This window comes from Athalia rosae, chromosome 1 (assembly GCF_917208135.1).
Source record: "Athalia rosae chromosome 1, iyAthRosa1.1, whole genome shotgun sequence".
NCBI lineage: Eukaryota > Metazoa > Arthropoda > Insecta > Hymenoptera > Athaliidae > Athalia > Athalia rosae.
The window spans coordinates 8,775,525-8,801,545 of record NC_064026.1 but is presented as its reverse complement, the minus strand read 5'-3'; the positions used below and the strand labels follow the sequence as shown (position 1 = coordinate 8,801,545).

Below are 26,021 nucleotides of genomic sequence, written 5' to 3'. Positions count from 1 at the left end.
GTGCGTGTGTGCCGAAATAATTTCATAATACGTCATTCGTCGAAATATAGAAAAATTGACTCCTGGATGAACCGAGCTTTCCAGGTCAAGCAATCTAAACCATGTGAAGTGTGTACGAAGAGAGAAAAAAAAGAAGAAGAAGAAGTGGTTCATTCTACTTTTCATAATTCGTTGCCATAACTTTTGATGTGACGTGACGCAAGGTACCGCCGGTACACAGCGTGTACGGCAAAGCGAAGGCGTTTCGAGTACAGCTGGACAAAAGTTCGCTCTTTGCCTCGTTGGAAGCGGCGCGTGCTGCCATCCCCCCCGGTGCCACCCGGTGGCTAACCGGACCGTGACGGTGTGCGTATTACACGAAACTCGTGAAATAAGAAGATGTAAAAAATAAAAATGGTAATAAAACGAAGAGAAAAAAAAGATAAAAAAAAAAACGACACATTCGCCGACGATATATATAACTAACGTAACCCGCGCTCGTTTATTGTTGTTAGTCTTATTACCATTATTATTTTTTGTGTGTAATTTTTTGTCCTCCAAGTTAATGGGATCTAGTTCCTCGAATGTATGTGTCAAGTATTGTTCTGCAACGGGTTGCCCTGCTCGGGGCCCCATTATCCTCAGTGCAGCACTTCGCTCCCGCCTTGTCTAATGGTTCTATGAATTTCAGCTTCATCACTTTACACAATTTTTTTTTCATACACGTGTAGACCTCATCCGCCGTATGTTTGGTATTTTAGTTTAACCAAAAGCGCGAGTCGGGCACGAGGCGTTCACGCATTCGATCTTTTTAATTAACGCACACTCGCAACCAAATGTTTCGTACCGTAAGTCTGGAAGAAAGGCGAAAAAGAAGAGGTAGAAAAATGGAAACAATTGATCGAGGCGTTACCTACTCGAGTATTGTACGGTACAGCCGATATGAATACCAGCACGAAATTTCTCGAAGTAATTCTAACAACGCTATTTTACCGTGGGCACATAGCGTAATGTGTGAAATTTTTCTACGCATTATTACTTTTAGTTTTTTTTTTTTTTTGCAATCGCTGCGGAATATAAATTGCAGACAAGAAAAGTGTAAAATCATAGGTTTACATTTTTTTGTCAATCGGCGTGTATATTAGAAAATGGCGCAATCATTTCTCGATCGATCTATATAACGTGTGTATATATCCGCTATTATTCCACGCATTGATCGGCTTTCTTCTGTCCGCAAGAAAAAGAAGTAGAAAAAAAAATGATTACGAGCTTTTTCATCTATACCGTAGAGTAGAAAGTGACACGTATATTTGTAACGGAATTCGTTAGGAAAAAGCATTACCTTCGTACTCGTTGGTAAAAAGTTAATTATTTGTTTTGAAATGTAAATATTATAAATCACGTTTTGCGTTATGTGTACTGTTTCTTTCGATTATACACGTATATATAAACGAAACGTTGAATTATCGCGTGCCAGATAAATCTGTAATTTTGATCCCGATGATGAATTAACGAAATCTATAGAATGTTCTTAGCTGAAATATTCGCCAACGGTCCCATTGGAACAATCGTAATTTCCGTTCCGTGACTCGTACGTGAAGAGAAGAGAAAAAAAAAAAAAAACGAAAAAAGAATCACGAAGTTTCGAACGGAGTTAAAACTAACGTTGCGAATGAACCTATAATTAAAGTAGGAATTTCACGGTTGATGGAGAAAATTTTTTCGACATTCTTTTACCAATCAAGTAGAACACCGTGGCCCCATGGTTATGTATAACCGAATTCCTAGGTTATATTGCACGCTCCACCCCCCCCCCCCCCCCCCCCCGAGAAAGAGTGAAAAAAAAGTCAGCGCGTCGCGACTCGCGAGGAGAGTCGTCTTTGCGAGGTTGTAATTTTCCAATGTTCCATTCGAATCGACTCTTTCTTTCGTCCCATTGGGAATGAATGGGGCTTAGGGTGAGACGGAGTTAAAAAAAATGTTCGTACCGCTACCCCCCTTAGCTGGCACAAAGACTTAGACCTTCCTTACTCCCCGAAGCTTTCCGAGCGTAACTTAGCATATTTTATTTGATTTTTTTGTATTGGATAATAGCCCCAGGTAATGGGGTGCCTGCCTGCAGCGGCGGCAGGAAACGGAGGCTACGGGTGTGGGGGAACAAATTTTTGCACTCCTTCCCATCTCTTCCCCGCGCTACCCACGGCGCCGGGACCTCCTCAACCCCGTGCCACTTGCATTAACGAATTTACATTTTTTAAATGGGAGGGTTGCCTTTTCGGGGTGATAACTCGCGAGTCATTTGTTTCCAGAAGAAATTAAACCCCGGGTAACACTTCGTCTCAATAAGCGACCGCATTGACTTATAAAGTTTCGAGATTCCGTTGATGATCCTCGACGCGAACGTCCAATCGTTCCAAGATTTCTTTCTCAACCCCCATTCACCCCCTTTAAATATGAAAAATACTTTCTTTCGCGGCGATGTTGAGCTCGGACGATGTTCGTCGCGATAATTTAAGTTTTCGTAACTAGTTTGAAACGTGTTTGAAACGTGCATGCATATGTGTGGTGTATTATAAAATTGATCGTTTGATTAGTTTACAAACAACCTGCATATGCATATTTAAACAGACCCCGTGTGTGTATATACGCTGTGGGAAAATAAGCTCGAATCTAATCAGCTGTATCAAGCCTGTGGGCGGTCGTGATCCAATACCAGCGATAGAATTGATAAGGATCGTTCGTGAGGTAATATGCATAACTTTCTTGCGCGTATAGAAAAGTAACGTGTCCAATCATTATCGATATTGTTCGAACAAGACTCTGCTCACTTTTCGTTTTTCTTTACCTGCGAAAATCATCTTTCGCAGTTCGGAAATCACGGCTGTAAGTTTGTCTCGTAAAAAATATAATCCCGATGCAAAGTTTCATTGATTGTCGGTGAGAAAGGTAGATGGCCTCATCTCCCTTTTCTACCCGCGAGCTATAATCTACGGGACATATGTTTCTTGTAATCAGGCTGCACGACGTTCTATACATCGAGGGTAGGAAAGGGCGAAGCTATACATATTTAATGAGGTTGCGGTCTTGTAAAAAAAACTCTCCAGCGAAACCCACCCCAGTATATTTTTCCCGATGGTTGTCGGAGGATGCTCTTATTCAAATCTCACCCGATGCGACGAAGGTGTTACTCGCTGAGGGGGTGAAATAGCGGGGAGGGGGGGAGGGGGGGGGGGGGAAATGCAAGAGAAAAAAATAAAATGGGAGGGGTGAGAACGTATCAAAGAAAAATATGCCACTTCGAAGCGGTGCCTCGAGCATACATAAACATATAATCTCCGCGTAATACATATTTCAAAATGTCCCCGAGAGCGCTCACCACCCTTACAGTGCAACTCCGACTTATCCTCCGTTTCTTTTTTCTCTCTCTCTCTTCTGTTTTTTTTTTTTTTTTTTTTTCTCTATCTCTGCGGACGCAACCCACTTGTTACCACGTACATTTCTCATTCTTCATTCTCCTTCTTCGCACCGTTGTACGATGTGGTATTTTTATCCGTCTTTTTTTCTCGCTGTTCCAATAGATACGGGGCAAAAATTATTCGACGTATCTGGTTCTCGAAGATTTTTCTCCAGTCGTACGAATATCATGCTAAGGCGATAATCTTCCCGAAGAATCAGAGGCGACGGTTCGCGTGCACCGTCGTGATTTCGAGCAGTGCATCATAATCGACAGAGGCTGCGATAAACATAAAAACGCATCAGTTTCGCAGGTACGCGAGGCCGTGGGTATAAATAATATAATGAGATACGTGAAAAGTAGCTCGCTAGATTTATTTGGACAGTCAAGCGTGCAAATGGGTGCTGCGGGGCATGAAAATCCGACGATGAACTACCACGGTACGCTATATGGGGTATCGCCATATTTTACATCGAGTATAAACACGGTAATGAAAACGCAAATATCATTGGTCCGAGCTGTTTGAAATATAGTTTTTCTCCGTGGCAAAAAACTTTTATTTCAAAACGTGCGGAATTATTACCGCGTGATCCGAAAATTTCGCTCTATGTAAAGCGCATTTATCGATGGAATCTTTCTCGCCAGAGGCCCTGTATGTTGAACTTGAAATCGGAAGAGGTAACAAAAGATCGAACAAAAGGAATCAAAACTCGGTCATGGTAAAAAGGAACTCCGAGCGGCTCCGGTTCGCGATTGCTTTTCATACGGTGAGAATAAAAGACTAACGAGTGAGGAGATGTAAGACAGGGAACAGAGTTTGATAAGGTTAACTACGATATACGGAGGCTGCGGAGGGAGGTCAAGTGGCAGCGTAGGCGGCACTCGTCACCAAAGATGACTCCGATTAAGTACCAACCATCTCGTCGTGCCCTGGTTTGCCCTGCTTTTTCTTCTCCTTCGCTTACGGTCTTTAATAGCTTCATTATGCGTTCTTTAAATTGAATAACGTCGTTAGATCTGGTGTATACTACTCGCGAAGAAAACTTCACGCACATAGGTATACGCACCACCCTATACCTCGACAGTGTTCCGGAATCCCGAGAAATCGTACGTGGGTCGAACGATCGAAATATTAATAAATGCCCAATCGTTCGGAAGTTCCGTAATCCTCCTCGCCGCCTGTTCGTAACAGTTATGCCTCAAGGTTGGGTCAGGTTAGGGTTCGAGGATCTTGTCGGTTCATTTGTACAGACGGTTTTGGGATAGGAGTCTCTACTTAAGTGGTCGAATGAATCGAGTCCTCGCGGCGGGTAATTTCCTCCAGGTTTCTCACGTGCCTCTACGGATGGGCCATACAGCTGTGTAGGTACGGAACATATATACACACGTACGGAGATCCTTTTCACGTAGATGGGAGGAACGCGAGCTGCTGGAAACTTATTGTCGGATAGGGGTAACGCCGACGGCAGTCACTTAGTCGTAGCCCAGGTTGGGTACATATGCAAATCAGCCATTAGTTAACACGTCTTATCGAGTGACCGTTCCAACGAGATAGGAGAATCGCCCCGCGTACAAATGAAACGGTGGAAGACCGCTCTCCGTTGTAAAAAGTAGAAAAGTGAAAAATCTTTTTTCCCAAATGTTAAATACCCCTTACGCGCAGCTACTTTAGTCGACAAAAGGAATTCGACGTTCTCGCCTCATTCGAGGGTACAAACGTCGCTTTTGTATATCCCCGGAATATCGGACACGCTCCGAGAAATTTTGATCGGTAATTAATTCGGCGGATACGAAAAAAATAAGGCACGCTAGAGATACCCCGCGAGATATCGACGATCGGACGTTTTAAAATCGAAACCCCCGAGAGGAATACCGTCGTCATCGCTCGGTGGCGACTCTTCGCGTGTTCCGTATAAATTATAAATTTCCCGTACAGCGGTATGCGCAAGATGACGGTCTCAGGGCCCCATACTGCCCAAAACACGAGGATTAACCGCCCGCTGTTCAAACAACGCTAGGCCGCCGTTATGTCAAATAGAACCATTGATGATTTTACTCATTATTTTCCTACTTCACATTGTAGACCTCGCGTACAACGTTGACGGCTACTTTTCGTCCAAGTGTGCGCGTGTACATGTAACATGAGAGACGGACGTTCGACGTAATTAAATCAACAAAACGCTGTCCGCTCACATAACCGGCAATAAAGTCTAGAAACGAGAAAAAAAACCCAACAAATCTATCCGTTTGACGAAAGAAATAATCACCACGTTTAAACAGAGACTAATATACTCGCCCCCCCTCTCCTCGCTCCACGTGAGAGAGAGCAGGTTCATAAAAAATTGTGAAGCCCGGCGTACCGAAGGTACTCGAAATTTTCGGCTGTAATTAAAAATCTCTAATTCTATGGAAAGGAGAATAAATTCCTCGGACACGAACTCTCGAATCGGAGGGAGGCTGAAAAATTCGTTGCTGAAGCGAAATGTCAAAGAAAAAGAAAAAAAAAACGAAGTAATCGCCACTCCGAAATAACCTTCGAAATTGAGAAAGAAAAATTCCCAACGACGTGATCAAGACGCGTGGTTGAGAAAATTGTGCTCGCGGAGGTAATAACGCATGCAGGGAGGTATACGTACGTATAGGGAGTGGAGTGGGGGAGCGCGGTCAGCAACCGGTGATCCATCTCCCACGGAGTATTTTCACCTGGAGGTTGGGTACGTAGGGCGCGTTGCTAAGTGATATCGTTATTAAAATAGATGAATGTACCGACGTGATAATTATGGCCGTGGAGGATATGAGACGCGGTGATAGATTACGGGTAAGACTGGCACATGAACTCCGCGCGCCGACGACCTGACCGTGTCGGAAACCCGATTATACAGCTGTGTACGGGGTCACGTATATGTCTCTACTCGCCGTGCAACGAGGCCTACGGGTAAAAATGAATCTTTAGGTATGTACGTTTCTGCCAAGGGATGAGGAGATAAAGTCTAAGACATCCAGCTCGAGCGTATATGGTCGCGTCGCGTCGCGGGGGGTGGGAATGGCGATCCCGGGGTCGTCGGTCCCTAGGGACGCTGTACGGTCTCCCGTCGAGTCTGGCTTACGCGTTTAGCTATGTTCACCCAGTCCCAAAAAACTACCGCAACCTTCAACTCCAGCTCCACGTTTTTATCGTTCAGTTGGTCGAACATCTTTTCACTTTCGAAGTTCGTTAATTCGAATTATTTTAAAACGCGTGTCGTGATTTCAGATAGATCCAACTCTATGCGAATCAATGACCCACGTGATAATTGCAACTATACCTCAATGATATACATATCATCGCATACGCAAAAATTGCACGTGCGAATTTCGTGTACGTACACGGTGTTATACGGTGTGCGGTATAGCAAAAAGTTTATTCTGAAATAATTGATATCGATGGCGGCGTCGGCGGCTGTGGGGGCAGGGGGGGGGGGGTGTATACTATCAGGGTGGTAAAATGACCGAAGGTGGGGGGGTGGAGAGGGAGGGTGATAAGTACGTTTTGCTTGCAAGTGTCGCGAAGCGGAGCGGTCTTAGCCTATGGGTCAATACCGGTGATTGTTCATTGTTTAACACCTGTTTTAATTAGCATCGAGCTATGGCCGCGAATGTCGTCACAACAAACTACCCGTAGCCAATAAAACATCGCGCCGAGTGACCGGTAAATCGGCCTACGAGCTCGCCAACTGCCGCGGATAATATTCTCTACGATCGTTATATACCGATAGCCGGGATGAATAAAATTCAATGTAATATACACGGCTGATCGATGCGAGCAAATTATGATAAATAAAAATTCGTGGATACAATTTACCCGAGTATTTACCGATCGCGCGAATTGAGTGAAAAATGAAGCTTCGCTGCGATACGATTGCACGCATCTCGGTAAATTTGTCAATTATATTCGGTCGTAATCGAGAGGTAAGAGGGGTACAGATGTGACGGATAAATACTCGGATCGTAATGAAATGCGAACACCAACGTCGCGGCTGGATCGCGAACGGATACCTTATCCAGGGCAGCTGCTAGCACGGACGTACGTACCTCCGGCGAACGACATGGCGTAAGCCGTTTCCCTGGAGTGACTCGCGGCGGGTCGTTACTACTCGGTCAGTTTTTTACAAGATCGAGTCTCCATTCTCCGTTGGGCTGATAATTCGCCGATTAAATTGGAAACGGTGCAGCTAATTGTGCCGCGCGTGTATTATTCATGGGTGCTCGGAGAAGACCTCTCTGCGGCTACGATCGATCCTCCCGATCGGTAGCTTCATCTTCCCTTTATATGATACCGTCGACTCTCGGTGAGCTTGTTCGTGAATTTATGCGCGGGGGGATTAGACGAAGGGAGAATGAAGCTCTGACGTCGGACAAGAAACTGGCCAACTTCTAGTCGGCTCCTTCGTACGATCGAACAACGAAATTCCACGGTTTACGTATTCGGCGGTACGCAACTCGTAACGTAACGTCACGCAATCTACACAGACGTTCGATGTTCGATGGAGTGAATCCTATGAAACGTCCGACTGCAGAAATTAACAAAGCTAGAGAGAGGGGATTCCGAATAGTTCGTTTTTTGAACGGGAGATTCTTCCATTGCTGAAGCCAGGATTCGATGATTCCGTTAAAATTCGTCATCTACTATAATTAGTCGACGGACGAAAGTTGTTCGTTTTCTCAATCGCCTTTCGAATTCTGGATAAATCGGTATGTACCTATGAATATGAGTTATGGCAGGTCAGGTAACCCATGCTTTCCAGTTTCATCTGGATGATGATGACGATAATGATGATGATAATGATACCCTCGACGTTACTGAATATTTATTACACTGCAACGCTGTAATCGCGTCGGTGTGGATAGTTTATGTACTTAGAAAACACGTTGATTGATGAATCGTTAACGAGACGGATCATAGCTGTGCCTCTCTTTATTAATTATTCAGTTCGTAGATCAGCGATCGTTACGGTCCGGCTAATTTCATACCTAACCGCCGTACCACACCGTCATTCGAACGTGCGAATATCTCACGACTTTGATCTGCATTCGGCGGATCCGACGTGTTTTTCTCCATTTCCGGTCTACGACGTTTGGTCAAGTTTTGAATTAGTGGAACTCGATCTTCGATCTCAAAGTGCCAAATTTTCGTTGGACCCGAAATTGACATTCCAGTTAATTTCATCTTACCGTGAATTTCATCGGAAAAAATTGCCATCGGTAATTTCATTGAAAAAATTTCTCACTTAATACATCCAATCAAGGGAACATTTCGTCCGACCTATAGATATTATCCGGAACAAGATTGCCGCTACATATTTGGCGCATAATTTTCGAGCCATTTCGAGATCGCATTCAAGATTCGATGAGATATATATATATTATATGTGTGTTATACGTATATACCTATATACCCATATAATGACGGGTAGGTACGCAAACCATGTGACGGCCGGAGGCAATTGATCGCGAGTGCTGCAATCGACTCGCTGCACCGCGATTGGTATCGATTTTCGGTATCCTCTGCTCACCAGTTTTTACGTCTCGAATATTAGTTTTTTTTCTCAGAGCAAATCTTTCGAATCATCGTCCGACTACAACCGCCAAGATATAATCCGATGCTAAAAAAATAAGAGTCGCCCCGAGAACTCGCGAGGCGAGAAAAAAATCACACTCGTAGCTGACGTAGACTCGCAATTTCTACGAGAAATCACCTGGCGATCCAAAGTTGGAAATTCGATATTTCAATAAATCCAAAAAATGAGATCTTCGGTAAATCATGGACGAATGTGAAAATATCCATCTATCTGTATGCTCGTATTTTTCGTCTCGATAAAATTCGTTTCGAACTCTCGGTTGGAATTTTATTGAACACGGACGAACAACCCTAAAACCGGACCTTCGTTAGGCGCGCGGAAACGTCGATACGACGCGCGCGCTACAATATCTATCTCGACCAGCTTAATCTGTCACGCGATCTCTCCCCACTCCCGTTGGTCCCGAGGGACCCTAAGGCCCGACAGCATCGGCGATGGCAACAGCAGCAGCAGCGGCGGCAGCAGCATCGAGGCGGTTGTAAAATGTAAAAAGGACATTAACGAGGCGACGAGCAGATCTTTATCAGGGGTCGTCATTGCTACCGGTAGAACATCTCTCTTTCCCTCCGACTCATTCAGGCCGCTGAATGTTTCTGATTGCTCAAACGCGACCGATCGCGAGGGATCGATCGATCGAACCGCGAAGTCCGTCTGCACACCCGTCACTCCTAAAACTCGCCAAATCTGCGGGGGATCCTGTGTGAATTTCACGAGGTAAACGCGGTAAGAATTTCAGCTGTTCTCGTACGAGTACATCGCATCAATTAACGTCGGGGTCACTCGAGGTTTAATAACTGCGCTCGTACGCCGGTGGAGTAATTGGCAGCTATCGCAGAGTTTATACTCGGTATTAGCATGCTCCACGCCCAGTTAACTCTCATCACTAATTGTAAGTACCATTGTAACACTGCTTACGTAACATATGCGAACAAGTCGACGGAGAATTTGATTTACGGTATATTTGGAACGGTAATAAGCTCGATGAAATAACTCGTACGCTTATATGACCCGCGGCTAATCGACAATCGATCATTGGTAGCGCGCGCCCGTTAAGCCAAATCCACGGGTCACTCTCGGAAAAATTTTCAGCGTTCCACAATCGGCGATCCGATTGCAATATTACGGCGCTCGGTATGGCTCGGTGAAAATACCGATCGCGCTTCCGATCGAAAAGATAGAGGAAAGATAATAACGACGTTGGCGGATGCGAACGCTAGTTGCACTAGACGTGTGTGTATCGTTACACGGCAGTATGTATATCATCAAGGGTCGTTCCCCGTCACGGGGATCTGTCGGGGTTCGATTCGATGGTCAATATAAGTGTCGAAAGACGAAAGTGTCGAGATAAGAAACGTCGCGAGACTCGCTCCGTTTACGGTGTAATCGAGAGGTGGCTGATTGGGTTACAAGCAAAATTAAGAACGAGAGGAGGCGAGGCGGGGAGGGGGGAGGGGAGGGCTGGAAGGAACTATCTAAACGGGAGCGGCTGAGTCAGGAAACAATAATGAGTCCGGAGCCGATGCAAATGAGAAACGAACTCGGTTGTGAAGTGAGAGAAGTCCGAGTCAACTCGATGCTCGAAACTCCTTACCGTAGGGGCCGCAGTTCGGCGGACCCTTCTTCACGTTTTCGTCGCTCACACGCAGAGGGTATTCGGGGGCCGAAAACCCCGAGCTAATAAATCCAGCGTACCTCATTACCGAACTTGTCTCTTTAATTGAAATCTTGTGTTTTCTCCAAACGACCTTTTTGTCCTTATTCTCGTCGAAAGTTTCAGCTTTTACTTAAAATGTGCGACACCTTCCGATAACCCGTGGAGGCTACGACCCGATACCTTCCACCGTATCTCCACCCCTCCTGATCCTACCGCATCCCTTTCGCGCCATTCATTATTTAACTCACGGCTCACACGCTCCGTCTCCACATCAAATACACCACTCGCTATCTCTCGGTTTCGTACAAGGTATCTCTTGTTCGGTTTATCGAACGTTTACGGCGACATTCGGATGAAATGAGAATTTTTCGCCGTTCCCTTCGAAAGCGGACGTTCGTAGAGCGGGTTCGTCTCGTACCACCGAACTCGGTACGATACCGAAGAGCTCGTTGACCGTCGACCGTCGTGGATTGCGTACGGAATGCGATACACCGCCAAAGAAGTCAAAGTTTCAGGGGTGGCGAGTGTAGCCGGTAGCGATCACCTCGGGAGGCCAAGGTGTTGCGTGGGTGCGTCAAGCCGTAAAGCCCGACTTGTTAACTTCTGATCGATTCCCTCGGCTACGGCCGTATATTACAAACTTTAATATTAAATTCCACACGTCACTTGTAATAGTTTCTACTTATTCGACGCTATATTTTATTTTCTTCACAGCTTTTTAATGCGAGTGGTTCGAACGTGCCCCCGATGAAACGAATAAATACATTTGCTAAATTTAATTTATAATCCAATTTGACGATCGTGTGTGGGTGTCGCATTGCCGGGTACGAACTCCCCCCTCTACCGGTTCACTCCGACGAATTACCGATCAACTCCTACGGGCAGGCAACTTCGCCTTTCGATCGCGCATGTGTTTTTTATTCTGCCGACCACTTGACTGGGATCACCGCTCGAAAGACCCCGCGCACTTTGATTTTAAATTCTCTTTACGCGAAATCGCATCATTTTTTAGTCCTATAAAATTTCCGTGGAGTTTGGGGGGGGGGGGGGAGGGGAAAATGAGAAAAAAATCAGTGGGGTGGTCCCTACTTATCTCATTCTTTGGAACCGGTAGAATATATAAAGACACGGTTGAAGAATAGGAAACTCGGCGCTCACGGTCATTCCTGAAACGGTGTGTTATCTAAATGAGAAGTGACGTCCGGCCAGAAACCACACGTCTACTACAAGCGGTGTGATTCAACAAACTCGAACGTCGGATTAGTCGATACCCATGAACGACGGCTTTTAAATAACTTTCGGTCACAATGGCGGCTAAAACGCCCCAAAGATACAACGCGTTCTCTCTAATAGGGCATCACCGAATGGAGAGAATTGGGATTTATCTCAAAAAGGAGCTCCGTGACGGAACGATTCAAAGGCGTGAAAATATGAACTCGGCCAATTTCAACAGTCGTTGTAATTTTCAATCATGCAGATACAATAATATACGAACAATTTCTAAAGAATCACTGTCGCAGCTCGTCCAGATTAATGTTGACGGTCGACGATTCGGTCTTCGGACGGCATCCCGGTATTTGCGGACACGGGGCGGTCGGACAGTGAGCCATTCGGAGGTAACACTCTTGACCATCCGGACATCGTCGATAAGTGTCGCAAGATGCTATTGGCGGAGGTTTAGGAATTTTATGCAGGACGAAGGTAGCGGTGACAACCGACAAGCCGAACAGCAGCACCGCCGTTACGACGGAAGAACGCATCATCGTGTCGTTGCACACACGCGACGTGACGGTCGAAATCCCTGTGACGGTATGTGACGCTGGTGGGCAGCTTTTATATTATTGCGTCGAGGGCCATTACGGTTATGCAAACGAATTCAGGATACGATATCGAACGTTGACCCGCCCCGGTGAGACATTTATTTTATCTGACCTAAAACGCATTCGACTCCCTGCAACTTATCGAATGATATCAACTAGGGCGAATATATCTTTACGGAATAAGTATGCGCTTTCCCATAATTATGAGTAAGAAACCTCAACCTGCCATAGGCTGGTCACGTTTTACAGAGCTCGACAATATGGTTACAGTGTCCAGAAATTAATCGAAGTTTTGATTCACATAATTAAGTGTAATGATTCGATACAACAGACGGCGTGAACGACAGCGATGAGATGTGACATGAAGCTTAAGATTATCACCTCGGAAGGATCAGCCAACGATGTAAATTAAAAAAAAAAACAAAAGGAACATTGATTCGTCCGACGTTGAGAATTTATTGAACTTTCGCACTATGGTAGCGATCGCATCATTGTCACCCAATCACGTTGTACAAATCGTCGAGGTTGCGCGATAATTTTCACTTTCGCCGTGGATCCACAATGACCAGATCAGCACGGTTTGGGCTTGCAGCTCGGTATGGGGTAGCAGGGTGTCGTGAAGCATTGCACCTGTTGCAGATAGCAAACCTCTCCTTTCGGGCAAGGATGATGCGCGCAAGTCAGGGGTCTGCCCTGACCGGTGGTTGCGGCGACGAGGCCAACGAACAGTACGAAAAACACGAGGAAACGCATCGTTGATATAGGGTAGCCCGTTAAGCGGAGTTGCGTGCACTTCGAAACGGAGACGTCGTTGAATAGAACTCGGACTCGTTTGACGATTTCATCGGTGATCACCTGTGCTTATATACCCACTCCGGGGACCGTCGGTAGTTATACATTTTAGCATAATTGGGTTGTGTATACTCATCCGACTACACACGTTCAACGGATAGCGACAAGATAAAAGAAAAAACCAAAGAAACACGTATAATAAATAAGCCGAGGAATCCCCGCGTTCATCACGCGCCGCGTTCCTCGAACCGATGATATTCAGCGTCACGTAACACGGCCGATACTTCCTCGTGCAATAAATAGAATTAATTGAATCTGCGGTGAATAAGGCATAACGGCGTTTAATTATAATCATTATATTAGGTGATGAAATACGCGGTCTGTTTACACGTTTTATTAATACGTTCACGTATTCATTTATGTAAACCGTATACATACACGTGTAACGTGTACACGTGTTATCGGAAACGAGTTTTACGATTATAATGAAAAACGGTCGGTCAGGTTTTCCGGATATACCGAGTGATATTACCATTATAATCGTATTATAATGTACGGGCGTTTGACAAACTGTTAGATATTACGAATCGCGAGACGTACACCGTTGGAGAAAAAAAAAAAGCTAATTATCACCTGGCCCGGTCTAATGACGGAATACAAGTTACGTAGCGCGGGAATCGTCGGATAGCTGTAATTATTTTTAGATTCATGTCGTCGTAGTAACTCTCCGATTACACAATAACGAGTATTAACGAGCTTCCTCGATTCCCGTCACGTCAACGTCGTGTTTACATCCGTTCCAGATCGTAGGGACCTTGTTGTTGTTGTCTCTGATCGGCGAAACGGCGAGTCCAGTTTTAGTCGTTCTTCGATCTCCGCGGTGTCCATTTCGCTAGATCGAATCTCGATAAGAGTCTTGGATCGGATCCAGCGGGGTTTCGGTGGAGCCGAGACATCTCATCCAGCTTCAACGTCGGACGTGTAAGTATAACGTAGACGTGGATTTTTCAACAAAAACAACATCGAGTCGGGATATCGATAATGCGTGTAGGCGAACACGAGTGAACACACAAAAGTGGTGTGAAATAACTCCTCGACTCTTGAAAGACGGGGTCTCTCACCTATTCATCGTTTCGTGTATAATGCCGATCAAAACTCCCGTCAACTTTTTGTTGACAGCGTCGTCACAGAGGCGGAGTTGTTGAGACACCTCTTATTAATATCTAGACGTTTTGTGCGCGCACGTGAAGCGCCGATGTGCGTTGCATTGTACCCGCAGCGTTTTCAACGTTCGCTTCTCGATTAGCATTTTCTCACTATACTTCTATGCAAATTAGCACCACTTAATATTAAGGCAAATCGTTGAAATGACAGTAACAGATATCCAAATAAGTTTCGTAATTACCTAATTAACCGGCGGGTCGGTGAACCTTTAACTCAGGTGTTAAATTTCAATGGGATGAGGACTCGACTCAGCTCGTGCCGACTCACGAATAATTCCCATGACTTTCGATCGTTGAATCATCGTATCGGATGTTCCATCCTAAATTCACACGCTCGTCTATATTTTTTTATAGAACTTACCGTCTTCCCGATTAATAAATTACGCGATGATGCATATTTTTCGAGGATTTGAAAAAGAGTTTTGTCCTCATGAGATACCGCGACTGGTATTTGCATTACTTCATGGAATAAAAATATGAGAATATAAATAAATAGGTTGTATAAATAACTGAGTGTGTTGAGAAAAGGAGAACGAAGGAAGTGATCGTATAACATGTGGAGATTCAAACGCAATGGGTAGAGTGATTTGGTTTATTGATGCGTTGTCACAAAATCGTCTCGAACATAAGACTTGAAAGTTAGAATCAGGTAACGGTGATCATTTGATTTTTCATAATTCGGTCGTTAGGAGTAGGTACGAGTTCAGTCTCAGACTATTCGGGTTACGTACACGTGATCACTTCGCAGCACGGAGTTGTGAAGCATTGGGGTTGTACTACTTGGCATTTTTGACCTTTCGGACAACTGGTCGGCGTGCATTGCGGTGGTGGCGGACAACAGTCATCTTCGGTAGCAATTACTCCCAATGCCAATAACAACACGACGAACGTTACTGCGAAACGCATTTTCGTTCAATGTGGTATACGGACGTTTATATCAACCCGTACGTAACGTGACTTCGAAGGGACTACAAGTTCAGGCTGCACTCACGGAAGTATCTGACGGTATTCGATGGATTCGATGCTCCGCAACCGCATTTAAATACTCCTTCATAATACACCAACAATATTAACCTAAGCTGGATAAATATGAATAAGAAGTTTCTTGTGTACGCGGTTTTATCTTTGTTGTGATCTCCCTTGTTGTCGCAACTGTGTAACACGCCGCAATGAAGACTTTTGACGTCCGCTTACGATAATATCGTCGGTTAAAAACTAACTGCCACGCAGCGAAATGTTTACACAATGCTCCAGTTTTCCGCGCTGAAAACTGAAAATCAACGGAAATCATACCAGACGTGAGTGCAAGGTCAGCTCGATAGGAAAGCCAACGTTTTACCAATTTTCATAGATCCCTCGGATCCCTTCGAGAAAAAAAATAAAAACAATGTTGAATTTTCGTTCCCCTCCTTGGAAGTAAATCTATAGTTTTCCACGTCGAGTGACCACCCCCCTCCCCCGATTTCTCGACCGGCCTCCCCTCTTCGGTGGCGATCGACGAACAGTTTTTCCCCGCAGTGTCTCCGAATACTTTCCGTAGCCCAAGGGAGAGACTTGTGCCAGTGGCAATAGATATTGAGATACCGGTAGCTCGCATTCCTTGCCATAACGCGTATCCGCGTACCAAGAGGCCACGGCGCGCAGATCGAGCGCCCCGTGGCTTCTTCTGTGTCCAATAATTACGGCGCGGCGTCCGAACGCTCTGGGGCAAAACACGAAACGTCAGAGATGTCCGTGGCGGTCGTTCGGCCTCCTCCTCTGCTCGTCCGAGCGGTCCGCCTTCCTCGGGAAGCGAGCCTTGATATTCCGGAGCGGAGCCGGTCGTGCCTCGGGTGGACGGACTGCCAAAGACACCGAACCAACGATGAGCCGAGGCTCCGCAAAGGAGATCGCGGGCGTTTCCCGGGGTGTCGGCGGAGCCAGGGCGACAGGGTCGTCGATTCGTCATCGAATATTCGAGGTGTAAAAAAATTGGCGCGAAAAACGTACGGGAACTCGACGAGTTCGGATCATCGAGGTTCGTATCCCTCGGGTGCCTCGTTACCGACGTCCGATTCCCATTTTCAGACGGTTATTGGAATGTTTCGGTGACTCGGAGATTGTATATAGCTTCCTCGAATCGCTGCATCGTATAAGCTTTCACGCGCGAGACTGCGGCGCAGCGTGGCCTGTTCCGCGGATAACTTTTTATTCCTCATTCGCATCCACCGACGACGGCCCGTAGAAATAGTGGAGATGCTTTGGTCGAGAGAGCACGAAACTCGTCAATCAGATATATAGCTACCCAGAAAACGCTCCGCTGATCGCGATTTACCGGTAAAAGAAAAAAAAACAAAAAAACAAACAACAAACAAAATAAAATGAAACCAAAAAAAGGTATAAAAAAGATCGACTACCTTGCGCGATGAAATCTGACATTGATCAATTACACAGATACAGATTTCCGACGCAATTATCTTACGACGTCACGTCTACCGGAGCAAACCATTTTACCTAGTTAGTTTTTGTTTTTCCGTCGTGCGGTCTTGAAAGGCCATTCGAAGAAAAGCGAATGATAAAATTTGATTTTGCGAATCCATCGCGCAAATTTACCTTTCCATATTTTGACTCGATAATCGTTTAGGGCCATTTCCTTGTAGGTATATCAAGTGCGATGATATCGAGCTGGGGGCTACGTGCCACGAGTTGACTAACGGTCGTCTATTGTTTAATTGAAACAATCGGAAAGAAGTTTGTCTCGGTTTTTGTCGGGGATGTCGACAAGCTTGCGTGACAGCGATTGTTGGTTCTTTTCCCCCCGTTCATTACCCCCCCGAAACCCCATCGCTTACAGCCGTTTCGCGGGACTCGAAGCGAAAGCACAGGAGAGAAGGGCGAACTAAACGCATCGTCTCGTGCGTGCGGGTTACGGTGGCTTCCGAACGGCCAGGAATGTATCTGTGCGGTTTCGATTAATCAGCTGTTTTTCGGGGCTCTGCCTCGGGCGGACCGTGGCAGAAAAACTTAAGTTATGCGATAATGCGAACGGAGGACGGACGCGAGGATCACTGCCCCGGAGCAGAGGAACAGAATTTTTGAGAACCGAAAAATACCTGCACTTCATTTCGTTCCCCGGTACAGCCGAGTGCTGCATTTTTGCGGGACATTCCGCCTCGAGTGTATAATCCGAGAAATTCGGAGATTGAGAGCCGGAAAGTTCGGTGTCGTCAAAATTTTACACACGTACGTTATCTTAACTCGAACTATTCGCTCGGGTAACGAGAGACGGGGTAAAAAAGATATTCAAATAACTCGCCGTACGTCCTGGCATCGACGAAAAATTCCGAGGATCTTCAAAAATTCGGAAAAAACGCGCGGCGCCTCTCGCTTTCGGCATTAATCGCGATCGGAGTAATTCGGTAAAGCGGAAAAGTAGCGACTCTCTCTTTGCGAGGTTCTTTGAGCGCCGGTAACTCCCGCGTCATATAACGAAAACTAGCGCGCGGTTTCTCCTCTGATGTCTCAATTCGGCGCGTGACCGTCGTTATCGCAAAGGGTTACTTTGGACTCGACGTATCGTAAGCGTATACAGAGGCGAAACCAACTTTGGCGGAGGTCGTATAATCCGCGCAGTCTGAGAGGAGCCCCGCAAACTCGCGATTGAAGAGTTCAAAGGCGCGACTACGCGAGGTTTCCTCCGAAGCATGACTTACGATCGACGACGTCCCCGACGTCTCGACGCATCGGATCGTCGTTATACGATTCCCCGCGCTCCCGAAACGTACCGCGCGTACACGCGAACCCGCGAGAGGCCCGCGATCCCCCCACACCCACCCCCCCACACCCGACTCGGTCGTGCCAAACCCCGTGCCGCCCGGAGAACAGACATTTCGTACACCCGGTGTTCGTATACCGAAGTTAAACTTTACACCGGGGGGAGGGATGTGACGCCCGAAATCGCGCGACACGTGCGGCTGCTACGCATCTATACGCGACCGAACCACTCTGTCCCTCCAGCGACGTTACTGCCGAACGCGAACCCATATGCGTATTATGACGACTTGCAAAACATTCTTAAATGCCTCTCAGCCCCTTACTCCGCATAACCATACTAACGCCTAACGCGTGTCGAAAGATCCAGTTTGAATTCCGTGCGAAAACAGTTTTCTCCATCCCCGTCCCTATCTCCGTGTACAGCTACGGCTGTTGGAAAAATTTTTACCATTCGAAGAGAGATGAAGGAAAAAGAATGATATAAAATATGGAGTGTCTCCGATTGTATCGTAAATTGGCCCGGGATGTGTAATTACCGATAGGATTTCGGTGGTAAATTGATCCGAATTAACTCGAATTGTATACGAAAATAAGAGGGCTGCAGGTACGGCGGGCATCGTCGGAACGTGCGGGAAGAAAATCACCTGTATAAGTTCGAAAAATTACTGCGAATGATCTAATAGGGGGGAGTCGCCCTCACACTTCACCTGCAGCTCGCTGCACCAGTCGGTCTCGAACCACCTGTTTTTGCGCTCCACTTTTACATTCTCCACGGACCTTCTGATCTCCCACCCCCGTCGAGCGCTGACGCAAAATTTGACAAATTATAAACAGTGAAAATTGATAAAATCATTGAATATTCAAGTGTTGAAAAAATTCAAACTCAACTTGACTCTTCATATGCCTCGGATAAGTTCGCACACGGATATCGAGACAAATAGGTTTATTCCCGTTTTCCCCGGACGAGAAGTACATCTGCCGAGAAGCGGCGGAGTCGCTTATAGACGTCGTCGTACGGTTCGAGGACCCCGCAACGGAGCAATAAAATGAGCAATAACGAGTTCAGCATGCCACAGAGAGGGTTGCGGGCGAGCTTGGCAAGGGCGCGGGACATTAGCGGTGGTAAGGTGGTGCTCATAGAGACGTCCGTTCGCCCAATTACTCGCGCATTAAATCAATGTTCCTATACCCGAAGCAAAGTCCTCCCGGTAATAAACCGTCCGTTCGAAATATCTGCACGAGTGTCAAGCCCCGCGTCCTCTCCCTTTTGAATTTCCCACCTCGCCACCCCGCCCCTCCCCTCCTCCTCACCCCTTGGGCAAAAAGAAAAAATCCTCCGTGAGATCGGAGCTTAGAAGGCCGAGGAATTTCTCCTCTGTCGTAATATTTGGCTTTAAATCATGTCGCGTTGACAGACCCCGCCGATATTCTCGCGTGAATCAGCTGTCCCGTCACGCCCTTTCCATTCCTCTTCTCCACTATCCGGCAGATACTCTCGTCCGCCGTCATCCGTTGCCAACTCCGCTCGACGAGTTATGAACTATCGGAAATTACCGGAGAGGTATTACGGAACTGCGGCGGACTAGTGTGGGTTGGGTAATCACTAATTTTAAATACTTCTACGATCGATTATTCATTTATTTTCTTTCCCTCTTACTTTTCGTGGGATTATTCGATCGAAGGATCTACCTAGATTTTCGTGTCCTTATGTCGAAAATGAAAAATAAATGGAAAGGGAGAAGCGATTCTATACAACGCGCGGTCGTATACATATAGTAATATCGCGGGGTGGACGATATGTGGAATTTGAACGTATAACAGATAAATGTGTTCTCCTTAACAGCCATAACGTGTTATGGCTTTTCAAGTCCGACTGAATACGTAGCCCCTGCTTCGGTACGGGTGGTGGTGGTGGTGGTGGTGGTGTTGTTATCCGAATATTCCGACGTTAGCATAAGAATATCGCAGGTGCAGCGCAGCGGTCCCCGTCGTTCTCGAACGTCGTTGTGTTCCTTGTCGTACCGTTGCAAGCGGTTTATACGCCGCGTAGGAATGCGCGCTCCTGCGCAAGTTAAGTTTTTAATCTTTGCATCAGCGGATTTAGCACTTAAAAGCCAGATAAAGCATGCCGAGTATAAATCAGCGATGCCGCAGCGCGTCGCATGTTTTCGTGTTACGCTAACGCCCTGCGGGGCCGAGTTTTTCGACCGACTATCTCGTATTATGTATACGCTCGCCGCACCGACTACGTTACACCTCTAAAACCGACTCTTCTCCGATTTCGCGTAAGAATTACGCCGGATAACCGATCCGAGGTACACAAGTGCGACCTACGGGGAACGTGACTCAGAAATATATTTCATCTCGAGATTCGAAGGTATTTTTTTTTTCTTCGCTCATTTTTTCGACGGAAATCGCCCGTTCGCGTTAATCTTCGAGTCGATGGAAATACGTGTATGTACGAATACGGTTCGTTCGAACGAGATACGACGCGGCGTGGCAACGTATGAAACTGCAACGGCACGGGATACTCGCGAGCGTTAAAATTGCAGAATTCTCGGCGTATACGGGATTTGGAAACGTAAGATTAGCCTCGCGTGAAATTTACGACGGCGATCTTATTCATATGGCTCAGCTTTCATATAAAAGCTTTTCCCTGTAAGCTGGGCGACGCGGCGGAACTTGCGCGGGAGGGTCACATACCTAAAAAGCTGTGGAATCGAGGGGGAAAAGAAACGAGGCGAGGGGGGCGACGAAATATCGAATTAGTGATTTAGTAAAAGCCACGGAAGCCCCGCGGGGGCTCCCGTGCAGCGACGACAATGACGCGGATGACGTCTGCCAAATACGAAACTGCCCAACCGAATCTCATGTACGTACGACTTCGTTTCGTATATAAATCGATCAGCTGTGGACCGCGCACTGCATTGAACGAGACTTTTTTTTTTCTTTTTTTTTTCTACAGGCGATTTTACATCGTGAAATACTCTAAAAAAAAAAAAAAACGATGGAAAAAGGTGCGTGAGACACCAAATCCATCGAAACTCCATTGGAATTTCTTCGAGATTAATTCATCTCATTTTCTCTGTTTTCACAGGTACCGGGACGATGCTCTGTGCTGGACGGATAGGTGAGAGAAAAAAAATATTATTCAATTTAATTATTATCGCTTATCAGTTCGTTCGCTCTCGACTTGCGTACCGTATAGAAAGAGTCTTTTTTACTAGGTATGTCGGGGGTATTTTTTCAGTTTTTAATCTATAGTGTTCGATTGATTATACTTCGACATTTTCAATCATTTATCTCGCTACTAATTACAGTGATTAATTTTTAATCAACTCGAAGTCACACTAGCGTGATTGATATTCTGGTCGTGCGACCGGTGAGCCGCATCAATTTGAACCGGATCCACGTGTTCATTTCGGAGCAATACCTTGCGCGTCAACTATACCATACGGGTGAGAGTGGTCGGGTGAAAAATGTATCGTTCCTATAAAATTGATGAGAATTGAGTTTTCGATATTCCGCAGATTTAAATTTTATTCATCCTCGTACACGCGACCAACCGACGGCGGCCCCGCGGCAGGTGTTGCGGTGCGCGAAATTATAATTCGCGATGAAAATATATAACGCGAGAAAATATACTCGTACGTACGAAGTCGCGAATCCCGTTTCGCAATACCTGGTGCGAAGGGGTTCCCGAAAAAGGTTCGCGTTGCACGGGTCGGATAAGAAAAACGATTACGATCCCAAGCCTACAATAATTATTCGCGTCAAGATTGATTGATGTAGTCGGCCGGCGCGAGTCTCGCATCGCATGATGTATGGTTGATTATGCATCTGATGCGCGTGTGAACGTGATATTTTGTCTCGCGACTCCGATGTGCATTTTTTCGCCTCTGATTTTATCCTCTTCTCACCGTTCGTCGCAACACCCGTTCGTCGATCTAACGAAACTCGAATTTTATCGCGAGCGAGTAATTCCCGTTGGAACATCAGCGATAAGTGGCGGCACCGATCGAGTAGGTACGCACAAATATGGCGATATGTATAATAATGTAAAGTTAAACGGCGCTATGAACAAGAGCAGCGGGCATTAAATAGCAAAGGAATACGGTCGAGATTGATGGAAGGAGATTGACGTCGGGATGCAATTCCATTGTTTGAAGCGGCGAATCCGAGCTCAAGTCGAGGTATATACGTGTAGCGCAGAGGTCTTCTGCTACAAACGGTCTGGACATAAATCAACGTTCGCGCTAGTGGTGACCGCGGACGGGACCGAGAAATGGAGTCGCGGAACCTCCCGACCGTCACATAGAGAGGTTCCGTCGACGGCCAAAGTTTCTCTTATAGATGTTACTTTGAGTACAAGAATCGAGTGAACAAAAAGGACTATTCGGTTCGACGGGGTTGGAAAATCGATCGTATCCGTAGCTCGAATCATAAATATACTCGACGAAAAACTAGCCCATTGACCAATCCTGTTCTATGAAGTTGACTAGCTCAAGGGTGGATTAGCCCCTCACCCTAACGGTAGGCTGACTCGTGTTCCTAAAAGACTGGATTTCGACATTATTTTTTTTTTTAGAGTTTTCTATGATATTCTTAGGTGATTTGACATTAGCAATCCAAATCTGAAAGCCAAATTGATCTATTTCCGCAATTGATCGAGTCATCGCCAATTTATCGATTCTAAAAGTGAAAAATCAAGAAATCATGAAAAAACTCGTAGCTCAATTTGACCAACGGATTCGTGTTTCTGAGGTCAAAATACGTAAGAAAAGTGTCCTGCGGTCGATTTTAAAAATACTTCATTTTTGGCCCAAAAATCGAAAAAATCCAAAGGGGTACCCCTTGAAATTTTGTCGATTTTGAGTCAAAAAAAAATATTTTATTTTATATGCTATTCTGATGTATTTCGACCTCAAGAATTCAAATTCACAGGTCAAATTGCTCCATCTATAAAATTGATCGAGTTATCGCCAATTTTTCACTTTTTGGAGCAGAAAAATCAAGATATCTCTATGGGAAAAATTCGTAGCTCAATTTGGACAACGGATTCGTGTTCCTGAGGTCAAAATACATGAGAAAAGTGCCATACGATCAATTTTAAAAAATAAAAATTTTTGGCCAAAATTTGAGATTTTTCCAAGGGGTACCCCTTACGATTTTTTCAAATTTGGACCAAAAATTTTTATTTTTTAAAATTGATCGTATGGCACTTTTCTTATGTATTTTGACCTCAGGAACACAAATCCGTTGTCCAAATTGAGCTACGAATTTTTCCCTTCGAGATATCCTCAAATTTATGCCAAAAATCGCGAAAAAATGGGGATAACTCGGTCATTTTTGCAGATAGATCAATTTTTCTTCCGGATTCGGATTCCTGAGCTCAAATTACATTCAGATAGACTAAAAAATCAATTTTTTATTTTTGACCCCAAAAAGCTGAAAATTCGCAATAACTCGGTCAATTTTAGAGATAGATCAATTTTTCTTTCAGATTCGGATTCCTGAGATCAAAATACGTAAGAAAAGCATATTAAACCCAATTAAAACAATGATTTATTTTTTGCTCAGAAATCGAATTTTATTTTGGTTCTTCAAGAGTAATCTCACGTATAATCAGCTCGGAAATCCAAATCTGAAAGCCAAATTCATTTATCTCTGAAATTAGGCGAGTTGTCGCCAATTTTTCACTTTTCAGAGCAGAAAAATCGAGATATCTCGGTGAGGAAAATTCTAGATTTACTAACAATAAGATAGCTTCATGATCGAATATGGTTGAATAACTACACCATCTCGTTATAATAGCTAAACTGGGATTATGTGGCTCCAAGTATTTCCGGGAGAAGGGTGATTTCGATTTATGGCTGACTCAGCCACGCTGTTTTTTCAATTTCGGGGTCGAAAATCAACATTTTTTTTTATGCGGGTTCGTGGGCTATTCTTATGCATTTTAATCTCAGGAATCCGAATTCGCAAGTCAAATTGATCTATCTATGAAATTGACCGAGTTATCGCCAGTTTATCGCTCCGAAATGTAAAAAAAATCAAGGATACAAAATGAGATGATACCTCTCCGTCTCACACCCGGCCCAGAATTGAAAGTAAAATAAAACAAGGGTTCCCAATATGCTGGCTAAAAGTCTGAAATAAGAGTCGAGACAGGGTGAGGGATAATTAATGGTGGCAGGTTCGGTCCGCAGGATCTAGGACGCTGCGCAGGGCTGAGCGGGGGGCGGAGGGGAGGAGGGAGAAGCGTTTGCTGCTACACGTAAGAGACGGGGGTATAAGGCAATTAACTATAACTGATCGGACGCTAATTACAAACAGCCGAACCTTATAGTAATTAATAACGCGTGTGACGTTATCAAAAAAAGGGTCTTCCACGCGTTTCTCGGGATAGAGAGTGTCTCGACTCCTGAGAGCGTCGTTTTTTGTATGTGACCTTTCGTAAAGACAGGAACGAAAAAAAAAAAAAACCGAATAGCGAACACCGCTGACAAAACTTCAAACCCCATTGCGGAACCGATGGTCAATTTTTGACGAAGTGCTAATTATCGTTGAGTCGATCGAACGCTATCGGCGCACGAGAATATTGCGCGTCTAACTATAAATAGTTTCATGGTGTTCTCGCTTCAATTTTCAGTAGTAGATGGGTAGTTCAAGTTTTAACACTTTGTAAGGTATAACATAAACTTCATGGTTAACATATATACGTACAAGTTCTATTTCAATTCTTGTCACGTTCGCCATAGACGCGATAAGTTGATGAAATTCTCCCAGCTATACGTATGCATATATACACATATACACGCTCGACACTCTCGTACGTCAGAAGAAACGAAAGCTTCTAGACTTCGGATGCACGTTGAAAAAAAGAAAAAAAAAAGAGAGAAAAAAAATACAAATGCAGTTTGGAACTTCCGTCACTCTGTTCAGTTCATATGTATATAGGCACCTCCGGGCACCTCTCGTGAATTTTGTGTATATCTTTCAAACGATCACTGAAATAACTATGAGAGTAATTATAAATATAATAGCTTACGCGATAGCAGTCGGCTTATTATGGTTAGAAAATATTCCACCCTCGTTGATTTCGACAAAAGAAAGAAAAAAGAAAGAAAAAAGAAACCGTTCGTGGTTTAGCAAAGATCGTTTGATTTCGCCCGGGTCCGAGCGGTAATTATAAAGTACATCGATTATAAACGGATCTCCAATCTTGTTGGAACAACCAATTTTACGACGGTATACCTCATACCCCCATAAAAAGCCTTCCTCGAGCATTTACAATTCTCCTTTTGTTTAGATTTCTCAAATACAGCGATGTGGTTATTTATTTATTTTATTTCTCCAACTTTTTGGTTCGCCCGGAGCGAGATTGTTCGAATTGCGATTCAGTTCCATTGCAGCCGCTAATTGGTCAGATATGATTTTTGGGCATCGTTAAACCGCCGGAGATTCTGCTATCGATAGTTGGAACGAGTCGGACTTATAATTCCTAATAGGGTAGGCTGTATGACGCGTGAGATAGTTTTCATACTGGAAAGTCGTAACCGGCGATCGAATGGGGGGGGGGGGGGCTTTTTCTCTCTATTCTTTTCCCTCTTTTTACTCGCGGGGTGTTTCCCGTTCGCCGAGTTCGATCCGGAGTGCCCATAAATTTCGACGCCGAACCTCGACTCCATGTTCTTACAATTACCATCGCGGTCCTCGATCGTCGTG

General features: G+C 45.2%; 1 protein-coding gene across 3 annotated transcripts in view; it reads left to right on the top strand.

Annotated features, from left to right (window-relative positions):
• The window catches only part of LOC125500211 (protein trachealess), a 160,710-nt gene that overhangs the window by 8,382 nt on the left and 126,307 nt on the right, over positions 1–26,021 (top strand). For 2 of the 3 annotated variants that reach the window (XM_048652101.1, XM_048652097.1), the window contains exon 2: positions 21,391–21,423. In XM_048652101.1, coding sequence (XP_048508058.1) covers positions 21,391–21,423 — 33 coding nt within the window. Of the gene's footprint in view, positions 1–14,159; positions 14,299–21,390; positions 21,424–26,021 lie in introns of those variants that run through there. The other variant, XM_048652111.1, reaches the window with a different exon arrangement.